At 36.5% G+C, this 14,144-nt stretch overlaps 1 protein-coding gene and 1 pseudogene across 3 annotated transcripts; one reads left to right on the top strand and one right to left on the bottom strand.

Annotated features, from left to right (window-relative positions):
* The first annotated feature begins 2,702 nt into the window (after window positions 1-2,702).
* On the top strand, window positions 2,703-7,441 carry LOC18607081 (benzoyl-CoA reductase subunit C, putative (DUF630 and DUF632)). Of its 2 annotated transcripts, XM_007041067.3 has the most exons (7): window positions 2,703-2,963; window positions 3,195-3,427; window positions 3,863-4,701; window positions 5,380-5,561; window positions 5,838-6,058; window positions 6,496-6,826; window positions 6,950-7,441. In XM_007041067.3, exons 3-7 carry the CDS (start codon window positions 3,909-3,911, stop codon window positions 7,397-7,399), a joined length of 1,977 nt encoding a protein of 658 aa, XP_007041129.2. In that variant the 5' UTR covers window positions 2,703-2,963; window positions 3,195-3,427; window positions 3,863-3,908; the 3' UTR covers window positions 7,400-7,441. The 2 variants fall into 2 exon arrangements, with proteins under 2 accessions (XP_007041129.2, XP_017971930.1); XM_018116441.2 differs by lacking the exon at window positions 3,195-3,427.
* Window positions 7,442-7,663: 222 nt separating this feature from the next.
* On the bottom strand, window positions 7,664-12,395 carry LOC18607080 (ABC transporter C family member 2-like; annotated as a pseudogene). Its single transcript, XR_016024759.1, has 7 exons — window positions 12,261-12,395; window positions 11,509-11,727; window positions 10,666-11,397; window positions 9,810-9,931; window positions 9,122-9,367; window positions 8,470-8,886; window positions 7,664-7,786 (listed from the first exon to the last, which is right to left on the bottom strand). The product of XR_016024759.1 is annotated as an ABC transporter C family member 2-like (transcript).
* Between the last annotated feature and the right edge of the window lie 1,749 nt (window positions 12,396-14,144).

The following is a 14,144-nucleotide window of genomic DNA, read 5'->3' as shown; positions in this document are numbered from 1 at the left end:
TTGTGACTAAGTGTCAGTGTGGTGAAAAACTTTTAATCTTATTATCTTGTATGTTAAGAGCTTGTTTGGCTTGATTTTTTTTAATTTAAAAATTATTATGAAAAATAATAGGTTTTAAAATTAAGTTAAAGTCGTTTGATAAATTTTTTTATAAGTTATAATTTTAGTTAAAATTATTATAAAATGTATTTTTTAAGAGAGTAATATTGTAATTATATTTAACAGATGAAGATATTTTTAAAATAAAAATAAATTTTTTTTATATTTTTAAAAGAAAAGAAGAAAAAACTCTTCACAGTAGCTTTTCAAGAAATTTTTTTTTCAAAATTTTATTTTTTTTAAAAAAAATTACTTTTTTTAATAACTTTTTAAAATTTATATTTGGTCTAACTTTTATTTTTAAGAGGTAGATAAATTGAACAAAAAATTAGACCAACCAAGCACTAAATATATTTTTAATTAATTTATGAAGACGAGAATTAACAAATAAATAACATCTTTTAATGAAAAATGACAAAGCACAAAAGAAGAAGTCACGTGCGTGAAAGTTGGAAGGAAATTGTTGCTTAGCAAAGGAAAAGAGTATGAATGCTATATCTCAGCCAAATCCATGCCAAAAAAAGGGGTTTGGTGGAAAGTGTATGTAAGCAACAGTTGGTTATTTACTTTTTATGGTAACCAAAGTTTTTGTTAGTAAATATAATGTTACTAGTATCGGAAGAGAGTCGGTAATAATTATTCAAAAATTTTACGAAATAAATATTTTGGGAAATAATTATTGTTTAGTATAAATAAATAAATCAAATACTAAAATGATTATTGATCGAGAATAGTTCTGAATTGAAATGATCATTTCAAATGCTGGAGAATGTGGTAATGCTCTTTAGCGCATTTGACTCTAACACTTGAGATGGCCTCGTGGCCAATTCGGCCCCAATTTAAGTCCTAGACCCAATAAATAAAACCAAGCCCAACCCAAATTAAAATTCCATCTCCCCATCCCAACCCAATTCATGATTTGGATAAACAAACATTTGGAGCCTAATACACATATGCAATAAAGAGAAATATTTTTTTTTTCAAAAGTACTAATTCCACTATCTCAAATTAATAAAAAAGAGAATGAGTTTATAAGTAAGAATATTATTTTACTTAATAGATATATTTTTTGAATTAAAAATATTAACTCGTAATAAATAATATTAAAACTTATCTAATTTCTCACTAATGTAGATACGAATATCAAAATAAATTCGGATCAAGGTGAATCTTTTTTCTCTATGAGTGAAAAATCATAATGGGTGGGACACTGCTATAGGATCGAGATATTTTATATTATCTATCTTTTATTCGTTTTTGTTTCTTCTATATTATTCTTTTAAAAAAATTCTTAATTTTAGTTTAGTTTTAAAATAAAGATTTATATATATATATATATATATATAAATAACATAGTACTCCTTCCGTTTTTAAATATTTATCGTAAATATTAGTAATTTTCTTTTTGTAAAGATTTATTTTTTTATGTCATTATATCCATTTAAATAAAAAAAGAAAAGAAAAGAAAAGGGAGGAATGAGAGAGGAGGAGGCAAAGTGGGCGACATGAGAAAAGGGAACAGCTGAAAGTAACTAAACCTAGGGAGACAAATCATTATCATTAGTCACCCGGAAAGGGCATTTTACCAAAAGATTTGCTTCCTTTTAAATGCTTAAAGCTGGTTGGGCTTAGAACTTGGATTTCCTTTTGTCTTGTTTTACAAATAAAGTGACCGCTTTAACTTAACCAACCACCCTCAGCTAAACTGCGCACCCTTTTTTTTTTTTTTATCCTTTTTCTGACATGGCATATGCTTTAAAGAAAAAGCACAAGGAAAAATAAATGGTAGAAACTAAATAGTCAAACTACTATGCTGCCTACATTCAAACAACTTTTGATCCTTATTTGATTTTTGGCTGCTTGAATTTAGTATAATTGAATTTGGATAAGATTTAGATAAAAAATTTATTATTAGGGTTCTTATAAAATTCGAATAATGGTCATAGGATATCCATTATCAAAATTTGATTATAAATAAATTTTAATTTTATATATTACTTTTTATTTATAAATTACTTATGATTTGTGATTAATTTAATACCTATTAGAATTTATTAATTTTTTAAAATATAATTCTAAATTTTAATTTATTATTCTTATTTTTATTAATGATATATAAAAAATTTAATTTTATATTCATTTTTATTATTAGAGTTCCCGTTGTTTTAACAAATATTAATAATAAAGTTTGAGTGTTAGATATTGATTTTTAATTGGATTTGAGTAAGATATGAATAATTAAGTGTTAATTAAATTTGATTTCGGATAATTCAAAATTAACAAATATTTCATCAATTTCATTTTTACCAACTAAAATAAGAAAAAAAAATTTCACAAAATGTTTAAATGATATTTTCTATTTAAATGTAAATAAAAAAGGGAGTATGTCTTATCTTATGGTCTAATGCTAAATTGTACAGCCGTCGGAGGCTAACGTGCGCAGCTGCCGGCACACACTATAGTACGCAGTCAGCGAGTGACGTGGACCTTTTTTCAAACGGATTAATCCTAGGCACGCATGCTGGCGTGGAAAAGGCTTTTTCTTTAATTAAAGCAGGAAGAAAAAATAAATGTCGGGACTTGACCCTTTGAGAGTTGCTATAATGCGCCAGCTCAGCTTCCCTCTGCTTTGGATGCTTCTCTCATGGTAATGGGGTCTGTCCTCGGGTGTCGAGCTCCTTCTTTCTTTTCCTCCTCTTTGAAAAAGCTAAGCAAAGAAGAGATCTTTCCAAGTTTCTTCTTTGGTGGGATTTTCCACAAGTTCTATCACCTTGAAAGCATTGCTCTCATTTCCCTTCTGTTTTTGAGTTTTAACGCTTTCAAACGAAACCCAGAACCAAAAGATCCTTTGTTTCAGTAATAAGGTATATTGGTTCCTTTTGTTTTTACTGTTTTTTTTATTTTATTTTCCAGGAAAAAAACAGAACAAGCAAATCTCTGTCTCTGGCAGTTTCTATTTCAGCCACGTTGTTTTCTTGTCGTTTTTCTTCATTTTTTTTCTTTTAAATATTACTAGTGAAATATTTTGTAAGACTCTCGTAAGAGTAAGACCCTTTTTTGGTCTTAAACTGTTTTTCTCGATTGTTCTATTGCAGCTTTAGTTTGAGCTATGGAGATTTTTGAAGTTGGGTGCATCTGGGGTGGTGTTCTTGTTGTCTTGTCTGAGGATCTGCATCAGCAGACGTTGAAAATGCATTTAGTGTGAGAGAAATTTTGGGCTTGAAAGTTTTGATCTTTGCGTTATAAAGATCATCATTTTGGCTGAGAAACCTTGTTTAGAATCATCGAATCAAAGGGGCATCCATTTGAATCTATTGCTACTTTATGGGTAGGTGGATGATGGTAGTATATTAAGAAACTGGTTATTCCTGTTTTCTAGTCTCTTTTCTTTTCTTTTGTCTTCTATGAGGCCTTTGATCACCGTAAAAGTAAGGTGTGAAGTTTCTGTAGAAGCTGGAATTTTTGGTTATGAGTATCATTTTAGCCTGTGGAACTAAATTATTAGCAGGGAAAGCACTCATTCCTGAGTAATTTACGAGTTGTAGAGATCTTGGCATTGACTGATCGTTTTGCTGTTGTTTCTGTTATATTTGAGGTCTTTGAATTTCCAGGAAAGGAATGCATATGTATGAGAATTGCAAATTTGGCTTTTGGAGAATATCTGATCAACCTTATAAATTTGCTGGGATCTTACTTGTCTTTTTTCAACAGAATATGGTGTAGAAAATTGAGATTGCTTTGTGTTTAATGTATTCTACTGCAGGTTAAATTAGAGAGTTCAAAGACTTTTATGATCCCTGATTGAAAAAATGGGCTGTGTTGCTTCAAGGATCGATAAGGAAGGAAGGGTTCAGGTTTGTAAGGAGCGGAAGAGGCTTATGAAACAATTGGTGGGATATAGAGGAGAATTTGCAGATGCGCAGTTGGCCTATTTGAGGGCATTGAAGAATACTGGTGTAACTCTTAAGCAGTTTACTGAGTCGGACACGTTGGAACTTGAAAATACCTCTTATGGCCTGACATTGCCTCCCTCTCCACCTTCCCCATTGCCTCCTTCTCCTCCACCACCGCCTTCTTTTAGCCCTGATTCAAGAAAGGCCGGTGAAAATGTTAAAGGAGAAGCTGCCCAAGAAGAAAGCATAGAGATTAATCAGGATGATTGTTCTACCCCACCACCTCCTAGTGCAAGCTCATCATGGAATTATTGGGACTTTTGGGAGGCTAATTCACCTCTCCATCATCCAAAACAGAGTGAAGCTGTAGAACCAGTTGAGGAAGAAAATTGGGCTGAGAGTAAGATGGAGTTTGAGGATGAAGATAGGGAAGAGGAGCTTGTTGAAAATACTGCAGTAAGTCCTCTCCCTGAGAAGCGTCAGCCTGGGGAAATTGTTGATGATAACTCATCAATGATGAGCTGGTATAATAAAGACTCTACAGATGTGTCCATGGTAGTATGGAAGAACAAGAAGACGTTGGAGAGAATTATAAAGGAGTTAGATGACTATTTTTTGAAAGCATCAGCTGGTGGGAAGCAAATTGCTGTTTTTACAGACATCAACATAGGGGACAATTCTCTTCCATGGAAACTCAAGGAAAACAAAAGTAAGCAAACCTTTCAACAATTCACTACTTATGTGTATTTCTTTCCTTCTGTTTGCTACTTGATTTTCTACGGTATCAACTTGGATAGGAAGTTCTATCTGATGGAATTGACTCTTTTATAATTTATGCATCATTGTACTTTCTGTTCTAATTGCAGAAAGTTATTGATTTATATAAATTTAAAGTGAGGATGGCTTCAAACCTGTTTCTAAGGTGCATTTGGTGCCAGTGTACAGCTCTCATTGCCAGTGGATTGGGCCCTAAAGTCCTAAATATCTAAGGTCCAATCCTTCATCAGTAGAAGGATATTTTCTCTTTTACTCAATGATGTTAACCCCCAATCCCAAGGATGTAGGGAGAGATGGGAACCATAAGATGTAAGAGCAAGTCCACTTAAGAGCTTGACTTTTTTATCACTTTCTATTTGCTAATTTACTTTTTAGTGTCACCAGGGAGGAACTAGATTTGCATTCGTTCTTTGTGTGATTTTTGCTGATTGTTCTTTTGCTGTCTTCGCAATATGAATCCTAGTTCGGGCCTTTCAGTGAATTCTTATAAATCATTTGCTTTGGTAATTATTGTTTGATCTTGTAGTAAATTACTTGTGCATCAAATAGCCAGTATCTGGTAGCTGCATAGTGCTCAATGCTAACTATTTCCATACTGTCCGCACTACAGGAAAGAGGAGCAATTCTGCAAAGGTTTTTAGTGCATTGTCATGGAGCTGGTCTTCTAAGTCCCTTCAGTTTGCTAGAGATGCTGTTGAGTGTGGATCTATTGAACCATGCAAGCCTGGAGCTCATTGCGTTACCCTTGATAAGCTATATGTTGCAGAGCAGAAGCTTTACAAGGAAGTAAAGGTAAGAGTGATACTTAGCGTGGTCATTACATCAATTCTTCAATAATCAGAATTTGCATTTTGATTATGGTTTCTCCATCAAATTTTTGCTGCCTTTGGATCTCCATATTCCTTTATGTAATATGTATATAGTTTCGTGGTAGTTTTGGAGTTTTTTCAATGCCTGACTGGTGGCGTTGATGATGACTATCTTATGAGTATGCTCTGCCTCAGTTTTCTGTTTCCATATTCTCATATGTATAAGTCTTTGCATCCTCATGGATAATGACGTTTGTAGGAGGAAGAAATTGCAAAATTAGAGCTTGAAAGGAAATTGATGTTGCTACAAAGGCAAGACGAAAACCATGACTGGACCAAGACTGAGAAAATCCGATCAAGTGTTGAGAATTTGGAGACTGACATAAGTCGGCTGCAACAATCAATAAGTACAACCTGCTCATCTATATTGGAGCTCATTGATAAGGAGCTACATCCTCAGCTGGTTGCATTGACTTCGGGGTAAGATTTGGTCACATATTTCAATTTTCTTTTTTAAATTTAAAATGGGTTTGGTGATACTCTAAATGGAGAATAAGAAATAATTTTTTGGATACTCCAAAAGCCTCACAGTTCTAATGCAACAAGGTTCCTCACAATGCAAGATAATCTAAAATGATTCAATTTCTTTCTTGACCCTTATTTTTGAAGGAACTTTTAATGAAAGTTATGAATCCACAATTCAAGGAAAAAAAACCAACAGTAGTGTTTGATTGAAGCCTTCTTAACTAAAATTCCAACTTAAATATATCTTCCCCATACTATTTCAGTTTCCAAGTGAAATTCTGCCCAAGCCTTCGGTAGTTTTTGAGTGGAAGATTGAATGGTGGTTTATGTTATGTAGTGTATAAATTTGAATCATGGTTTTTTGTTCAAATTGTCTAATCTTCCAATTACAGGCTGATGGAGATGTGGGGAATGATGTACAAATCTCATCAAGTCCAGAACCATATTTCACAGCAGTTGAATCATCTCACTGATAATTTAAGCGTGGACCTGACTACTGAATCCCATCGTCAGGCTACAGCTCAGCTTGAAACTGAGGTTTCTTTCTGGTATCACAGCTTCTGTAAGCTTGTAAAATCTCAGCAAGAATATGTAAGAACACTCTGCAGCTGGATCCAACTCACTGATTGCCTTGTGGGTGACCATCAGCAGAATCATTGCTCAACTACGGTTCGTAGGCTCTGTGAAGAATGGCAGCGTGGTTTTGACAAATTACCTGATAAGGTACACTTTGCCATGATCATTATATGAGCATAAGGGATGTATCACATAATCAGCCCTTTGTTGAAGTATCTCATCTGGTGGTATCATTTGGAGCTATCTCTTACTAATCTGTTGTGCTTGCAGGTGGCTTCAGAGGCCATTAAGAGCTTTTTGTTGGCCATCCAATCCATAATCCGACAGCAGGTTGAGGAACACAACCAGCAAAAGAAATCTGATAAGCTTGAGAGAAGGTTGGAGAAGGAGTTAATGTCACTGACTGAGATGGAGAAAAAGGTTGAGGGTAGTGTAGCTGCTTCAGACGTAAACTCCACCCTAAGCCCTAAGCATCCTTTATTGTTGAAGCGAGCCAAAACTGAGGCCTTAAAGAAGCGGGTTGACATGGAGAAGGGCAAACATCTAAACTCAGTCCATGTTTGCAAGACCATGACTTTAAACAATCTAAAAACTAGCCTTCCCAATGTATTTCAGGCATTGATGGGATTCTCGAAAGCTTCTGCTCAGGCCTTTGAGGCCATTCATGGCCTTCCTCAGCCAGAAATTCCTTGTAATGCATCAGAGAACTCGTCAAACTGATTTGTGGATTGTATGAATAGTTTTGTGCCCCGAATTAGTCAATACTCCATATGTGAGCTGAACTGAGGGAGAGAGCGAGAGTACAAGGCCTTAGCGATGTTAGAGAATGATAAATACTTTGGATTAATGAAGTTTTGATTATAGTAGCTTGTATAATGTCAATGATAAAACAAAAAAAATTGGTATGATACAGAGAAAATATCACCTGGGAGCACCCTGCAAATATGATATGGAAAATTCTGATAGAATGTTGTTTTCTCCATCATCAGGCGATCAAAATTCCATTATCTGCTTATTAATCATCCCCATCCGGGGACCTGTTTTCAAAGTCGAACTCTAATTGTTGAAGCCTGTTATGTTGAGCTAGCCCGCTCATTGCAGCGAGACCTGAAACACAGGATCAACCATTAATCATGAAGCCTAGGTAAAAAGAAACATTAGATCTTCTGTGTTAAATGCATTGGGATTGATTATAGATGAGAGACAAATATCTATTCTATGATTGCTATTGTCTGTGCCAGTATTGATCTTAAAGTGTTCTATGCATTATGAGGAAGCAGCCAAATTCTTTGGGTGACCTAGCTCGTTGTTTCACATTTTTGTAGTTGAGGGAGCCATTCTTCCTCAGGATACAGTAGATGTGTCATACTGTTCCCTTTTGACATACAATATTTACTTGGGGCAACAGTGAACAAAACTTTTAAATCTCAAGGAACACCCTTATGATCATCTCTTAGCTCTCCTGACTGACACTAAACTGAGGGAGGAGGGGATCTCTATCAGCCATCACTCAGGGCGGAGGTTTGGTTCTATATAAGGTGTCAGGGGTTTTGATTACCATTATAGAATTCTGTAATGCTAAAAGTCTTGTTTGCTTCTTTATGTTCTGAATGTTATGTGCCTTTTTATTCCCTATGGTCATCTGATATTCAAGTAAATTAATCATCATCACTGACAAGGACCTCATTAAGAAGGTATGGACTAGCATGATACACATGCTTGTGTTGGTGCGCATTATGTGTGGTTTCTTGAGGGGAGTTTACGTGTATGGAAAGATATTATATGTGTACCTTCAATTATCCTGTAAAGAGCTGACCACCGTCTATCTCTGAGAAATTGGTGTTGCTGAAGCATGTTATCCATAACTTGATCATGCTTTCCCTCCAAAACACCCTGCAGGGTTACATTTCCAGTTTTCTTGAGGATATTGCTCGCTTCTCAAATATCAAACCTTTGAAGATCATTCTGTGAAGAAGTAAGGCTAACAGCTACGGCTAACTGCGCTGCAGCAGCCCAACAGGATGAAGCTTGCCATCTCATCCGATCATCTAACCACGTGGCATGTTCTTCACTCAACCTATTCTCTCACCTCCAAAAACTATGCTACGTAAGTATTCAGCATTTGCAGGTCCTGCACTTTGAACCATTTTAGAGAATGTGCTTTCTTCATTAGTTAGCAGCTCCTCTAGAGTATTATGTTCTAGAACCTGAAATAGCAACATCAGAAGTTATCTATTCAAGAATAATAAGTATCTTCTTTCTTTTTTCCCAGTTGAAAGAAGAGTTAAACAAGCATATTTGCCAAGTCATTCCTGGAATGGAGTCAATCATCCCTTATGGACGTCATATAGCTACAGGACGTCTATTAAATGGGGTGAGAAATCTGCAGAAAGGAAAAGAAACCACAAATATCCAAGAATAACAATAAACGAGAAGGCACACCTGGCCAGCATCAAGCACAAGAATCCAATCACAGTCAATGATGGTATTTTGTCTATGAGCAATAATGACCATTGTGCACGATTTGAATTCTTCACTAATGGTTTTCTGGATCAAAGCATCAGTCATAACATCAACTGCTGCAGTTGCTTCATCATGAACAAGAATCTTTGACCTTCGCAGCAATGCTCGAGCAAGACACAATAATTGTCTCTGCCCAACACTGAAATTCTCCCCACCCTCCCAAACCTTGGCACAGATGAGGCAGAATTATTTCATCAATGCTTCAGATATGGAGTTCAAGGGACTGTTTACAGAAATTCTTGATTTAACTTTTGACTTCCATCTGCAATACCATCAATCTTATGCATGCCAATGTAATATCTATTGCAGAACCTAGTTGAAGCTTATGCAACAATTTAAGTTCATTCAGATTAGTTTGACCACAAAACTCTGCAAATCTTTTACTCTCAACATAAAAACTAAACATGATGCTGATTTCCAGAATACATATTCAACTTGTAACCAGTCGGAAGGAGAGAGACACATATCAACTGATTATTGGCGTCTTCACTGAAATATGGTAGCCGATCAACCCAGTGCCTTTGCGAGCCATTGCAAGCAAATTGATCTCAAGTAACATGACAGCATGGAGCAAGTACAGTTATTCAATATAGTTATTGTCCAATACCTCAGCATCCAGACCAAAAGAATTCCTTCTGATGACATCTTTCAGATGTGCACTTTCTAAAGTCTCCCAAAGGTCAGCATCACTGTGCTCATTGAATGGATCAAGGTTTAATCGCACAGTTCCTGGATAATAAAAAATGACCATAAAATTGAGACACTTTAATGTTAAAACATATTCTAACAGATAATCAAAAAGATAGATTGTCAAGGTCACAAGGACTGGAGACAACAGACATCTAATACTTGGTTGATTGTTACATTGCAGAATATGCCTTGCAGTCACAAAGAGAAACCCTTGCTTCCAATACTTGACCATCTTTTGTTTCCAAATTCTCAATTACTGACATTATCTAGGATTCATCCAGTTCAATCCCTCGATTAACTGTAAAAGAGTCCTGCGCACTACAGAAAGAACATTACATCAATCAAGCCTACTGCTAATGTGTTATTATTGATGTTTATCACATCTTTTTATTTACCTAAATGAAAGGCTTATCGGTTTTCTTCTTCCACATTTCTTCCACTCTGCAGTAGCTAAAAGTGATCGTCTCTTCATCCTCACAGACATGAAATTGTATTAATTACAGTTGCAAGGTCTAAGAATAATACCAAGAACTCACGTGGTATGTCACTCTTCCTACACAAATCTACTTGATTGTAAAATGCCACAAGTTCTTGAAGCATTAAGTAACACTTTCTAATGCTTTCAACACAGAAAAGTGACAATGCATTGATCCAAATTTGTGGGAAAATGATTTCAAGCAAACCTGATGAACAGCAATTATAGGGTTGACCAAGTATACTAAAATAGTAAACCGAGCACTTGACCGAGTATACTCAAAAGCAAAATTGGGTACCTGGAAAAAGAACAGGTGATTGTGGTATAATACTAAGAACCTTTCGCAAATCTGTCAGTCCAAATCTAGAAGGATCACAACCATCAATCACGATCCTTCCTTTTTCCAGTTCCACAATCTGAAATAATGCAGTCAGCATGCTGGATTTACCAGCACCAGTTCTTCCAACTATGCCTAGCTTCTCACTTGGAGAAGCAGTGGTGGACAATCCGCACAAGACTGGCGGAAGTTCAGGCCTACAAAGTTGGGCAACATCCTCAAATTGAATTGACCCAGATGAAGGCCAACCAGGGGGAGGACGGTGGCTCTCTATTACACCTGGAGCCTCTGAAGGCAAATTGATATATGTTCCCACACGTTCCACAGCATTTAAGCTGTTCTCTGCGTGGCTTGCTTGTCTTAAAACATCACTCGATAGAACAGTGACATTCAAAGTATAACTGAGAAGTAGACCCATTGTTGATGCAAATGCTACCTGGTCTTCTGCTCTTCCACTCTGCAGAACTGCAGAGGTTGCTGTCAACCAAATCATGAGGCCTCCTAATATTTCTAATATTATTGCGAGCCAAAGATTCGAACTAGTGTTTGCAAGGGTGCATCTGATATTATTATCCATGGACTTCCCATTAGCAGTGGCCTCCCCATCATAAGCTCTGTATGCACGAATCCAAATTGCCCATAAACTGGCGATCTGGTAAATGAAGCCAAGCGTTTAACTTCACGAGATGTACTCTGAAATAGCAGGCAAAGATGTACAATATGAAAGATAATAATCACCAAAGAATATTTAGATGTGCATGCCACAAATGTAGAATACCAAGCATATAATTATAGCATTTTGACCTCAAACAAAACCTCTGGACTTCTGAATTCTTCTCCATCATCCATATCCGATAACAGCACAGGCCCATAAGAACCAAGTGAGAAATGGAAATCACGACGGTGTCGATAGCACAAGGTGTGTACGCACCTAAAGCACCATCAACCTCTTTTGCCCAAGCCGCATCTGCCACTGGCGGACAATACCAAACCAAGGGCTCAATCGCCATCACAGGCCACGCCCTGGAAGACACAAAACTGATTAGACATTCACTCAACTCATCTTCTCCTTCTCATGATAGAAATGTAAAAGGAAGTTTTAAATGCCTAGTTAATTACTTACTAAAACACTGCACAATCTGCATTGAGAACAAACCACAGCCATGCTTCAGTCATTCAAAAATTTGTAGCAAATGATAATTTTAGGCATCACAACAGGAAGCATACAGAAAGCAAGATTCTAAGGTAATAGAACCAAAAAGGTTAATTTGCAACAATGACAACTTCTGGGCATAAAGGAACAGAAAAACCATTTCAATTTATGATGTTTCAGAACCAACTCTGTAACTCATAAAAAGAAAATGGGATTAAAGATTCAAGTTTCAACAATCATCCCCACTCGTACAACAAAAAGCATACTAAGCACGTAAGTCTAAGGGGAATGGAAACATTAAACTTGTTCCACTTCGAAGCAGCATGAAATTTAAAAGCTCAGAATCGTCTTTCATCTCCCTGCAACCAAACATAACAAGAACAACAGTAACCAAGATTGGTACCTGTGTAACTGGAATCAAGAGAGTGTCGTCGTAGTGGAAAGGCTTTTAAGCAGTAAAACTTAAGAGAAACATGGACAAGAATTCAAGAAACCAAAGATTCTGGGTGAGGACAGTATTGCTATATGTCAAATACATGGTTACTTATTATGAGTAACAGCTTTGAATTATTAAAATTTACAAAAGGAGAAAGGAAGTTGAGAATGAGTCAAAAATCACCAGAAAAAGAATATAGATGTAGGCTAACAAGCGTCACGGCGGACGCTGACACAGTTGTATTGGGGAAACGACAAAGAATCCTTGCCTTTTGCGAGTCTTTCGTAAATCTTTCCTTGCCCAAGTCAACATTTTCCAAGAAGAAAACCAAAAAAAGAAAAAAAGACCTGGAAATGTGACCACTGGCAATGCGATCGCTTTCTCAAATTCGTCTTTTTTTTAGCTCTTTTCCCTCCTCTAATGGCCTGACATTGTCTCCCTCTCCACCTTTCTAGTTGCCTCCTTCTCCATCACCTTCTTCTTTTAGGCCTGGTTCAAGAAAAGCCGGTAACAATGGTGAGTTTTGCTACTGGCTAGTTTACATTTGAATGCCAACCTGGGTGGAACTAGATTTGCATTTCATGCTTTGTGCGCTTTTTGCTGATTGTTCTTTTGCTGTCTTGGCAATATGAATTCTAATCCAGGCCTTATAGTGATTTCTTTTAAATCGTTTGCGTTGGTAATCATTATTTGATCTTGTAGTACGTGATTTGTTCAACAAATAGCCAGCATCAGGTAGCTGCATAGTGTTTAATGCTCACTGTTTCCATACATGTCCACACTACAGGAAAGAGCTGCAATACTGCAAAGGTTTTTGATGTGTTGTCATGGAGCTGGTCTTCTATGGAACCATGCAAGCCTGGAGCTCGTTGCATTACCCTTGATAAGCTATATGTTGCGGAGCAGAAGCTTTACGAGGAAGTGAAGGTAATAGCGATTCTTTTTTTTTTTTTTTTGAGAAGCATGGTGATGCTTGAAATTCTATGTCAGTTTCCAAGGGAAATTCTCGACAAGCCTTGGGTAGTTTTTGATGGGAAGATTGAATAATGGTTTATATTTATGTAGTGCATAAGATCGAATCGTGGTTTTGCTCAAATTGTCTAATCTTCCAAGTTACAGGCTGATGGAGATGTGGGAAATGATGTACAAATCTCATCAAGTGCAGAACCATATTTCACAGCAGTCGAATGATCTCACTGATATTTTAAGCATGGACGTGACTACGGAATCCAATTGTGAGGCTACAACTCAGCTTGAGACTGAGGTTTCTTTCTGGCATCACAGCTTCTGTCCGAGTATGTAAGAACACTGTACAGGTGGATCCAACTCACTGATTGCCTTGTGGATGACCCCCAACAGAATCGTTGCCCATCCACAGTTCGTAGGCTGTGGAGAGAGGCAAACATTCTCACTTTAAACAATCTAAAAACTAGCCTTCCCAATGTATTTCAGGCATTGGTGGGATTCTCGAGAGCTTCTGCTCAGGCCTTCGAGGCCATTCATGGCTACTCCCGGTCAGAAATTCCTCGTACTGCATCAGAGATCTTCAAACTAAATTTGACCGAACTGAGGAATTGATTGAAATGTTTTTGTCTGAAATTGTCGATACCCAACTGTTTGCCACGTTAGAGAACGATGAATACTTTAAATTTATGGAGTTCTGATTATAGTAGCATGGGAACACACTGTAAATATGACATGGAAAATTATAATAGAATGTAGTTTTTCCTCTTCACGGCAAGAAAATTCCATTCCCATCAAAGATCATTCACGACTTTCTGATGCCGATGACTGGAAAAAGCTTCTCCCTCATCAGGCCATCAGAATTCCTCCATGCTTGGTGCCATTTTA

This window comes from Theobroma cacao, chromosome 2, assembly GCF_053813885.1.
Source record: "Theobroma cacao isolate CCN51 chromosome 2, ASM5381388v1, whole genome shotgun sequence".
Taxonomy (NCBI): Eukaryota; Viridiplantae; Streptophyta; class Magnoliopsida; order Malvales; family Malvaceae; genus Theobroma; species Theobroma cacao.
The sequence above is the reverse complement of the archived record's forward strand: the minus strand, read 5'-3'. Positions and strand labels throughout refer to the sequence as shown.

Excerpts from the sequence above, each read along its gene's own strand:
- LOC18607081 (XM_018116441.2), top strand. The coding sequence starts at position 3,909 with ATGGGCTGTGTTGCTTCAAGGATCGATAAGGAAGGAAGGGTTCAGGTT. Across the intron at positions 4,702-5,379 it reads GAAACTCAAGGAAAACAAAA|GAAAGAGGAGCAATTCTGCA; the intron begins GTAAGCAAACCT and ends TCCGCACTACAG. Across the intron at positions 6,059-6,495 it reads CTGGTTGCATTGACTTCGGG|GCTGATGGAGATGTGGGGAA; the intron begins GTAAGATTTGGT and ends TTCCAATTACAG.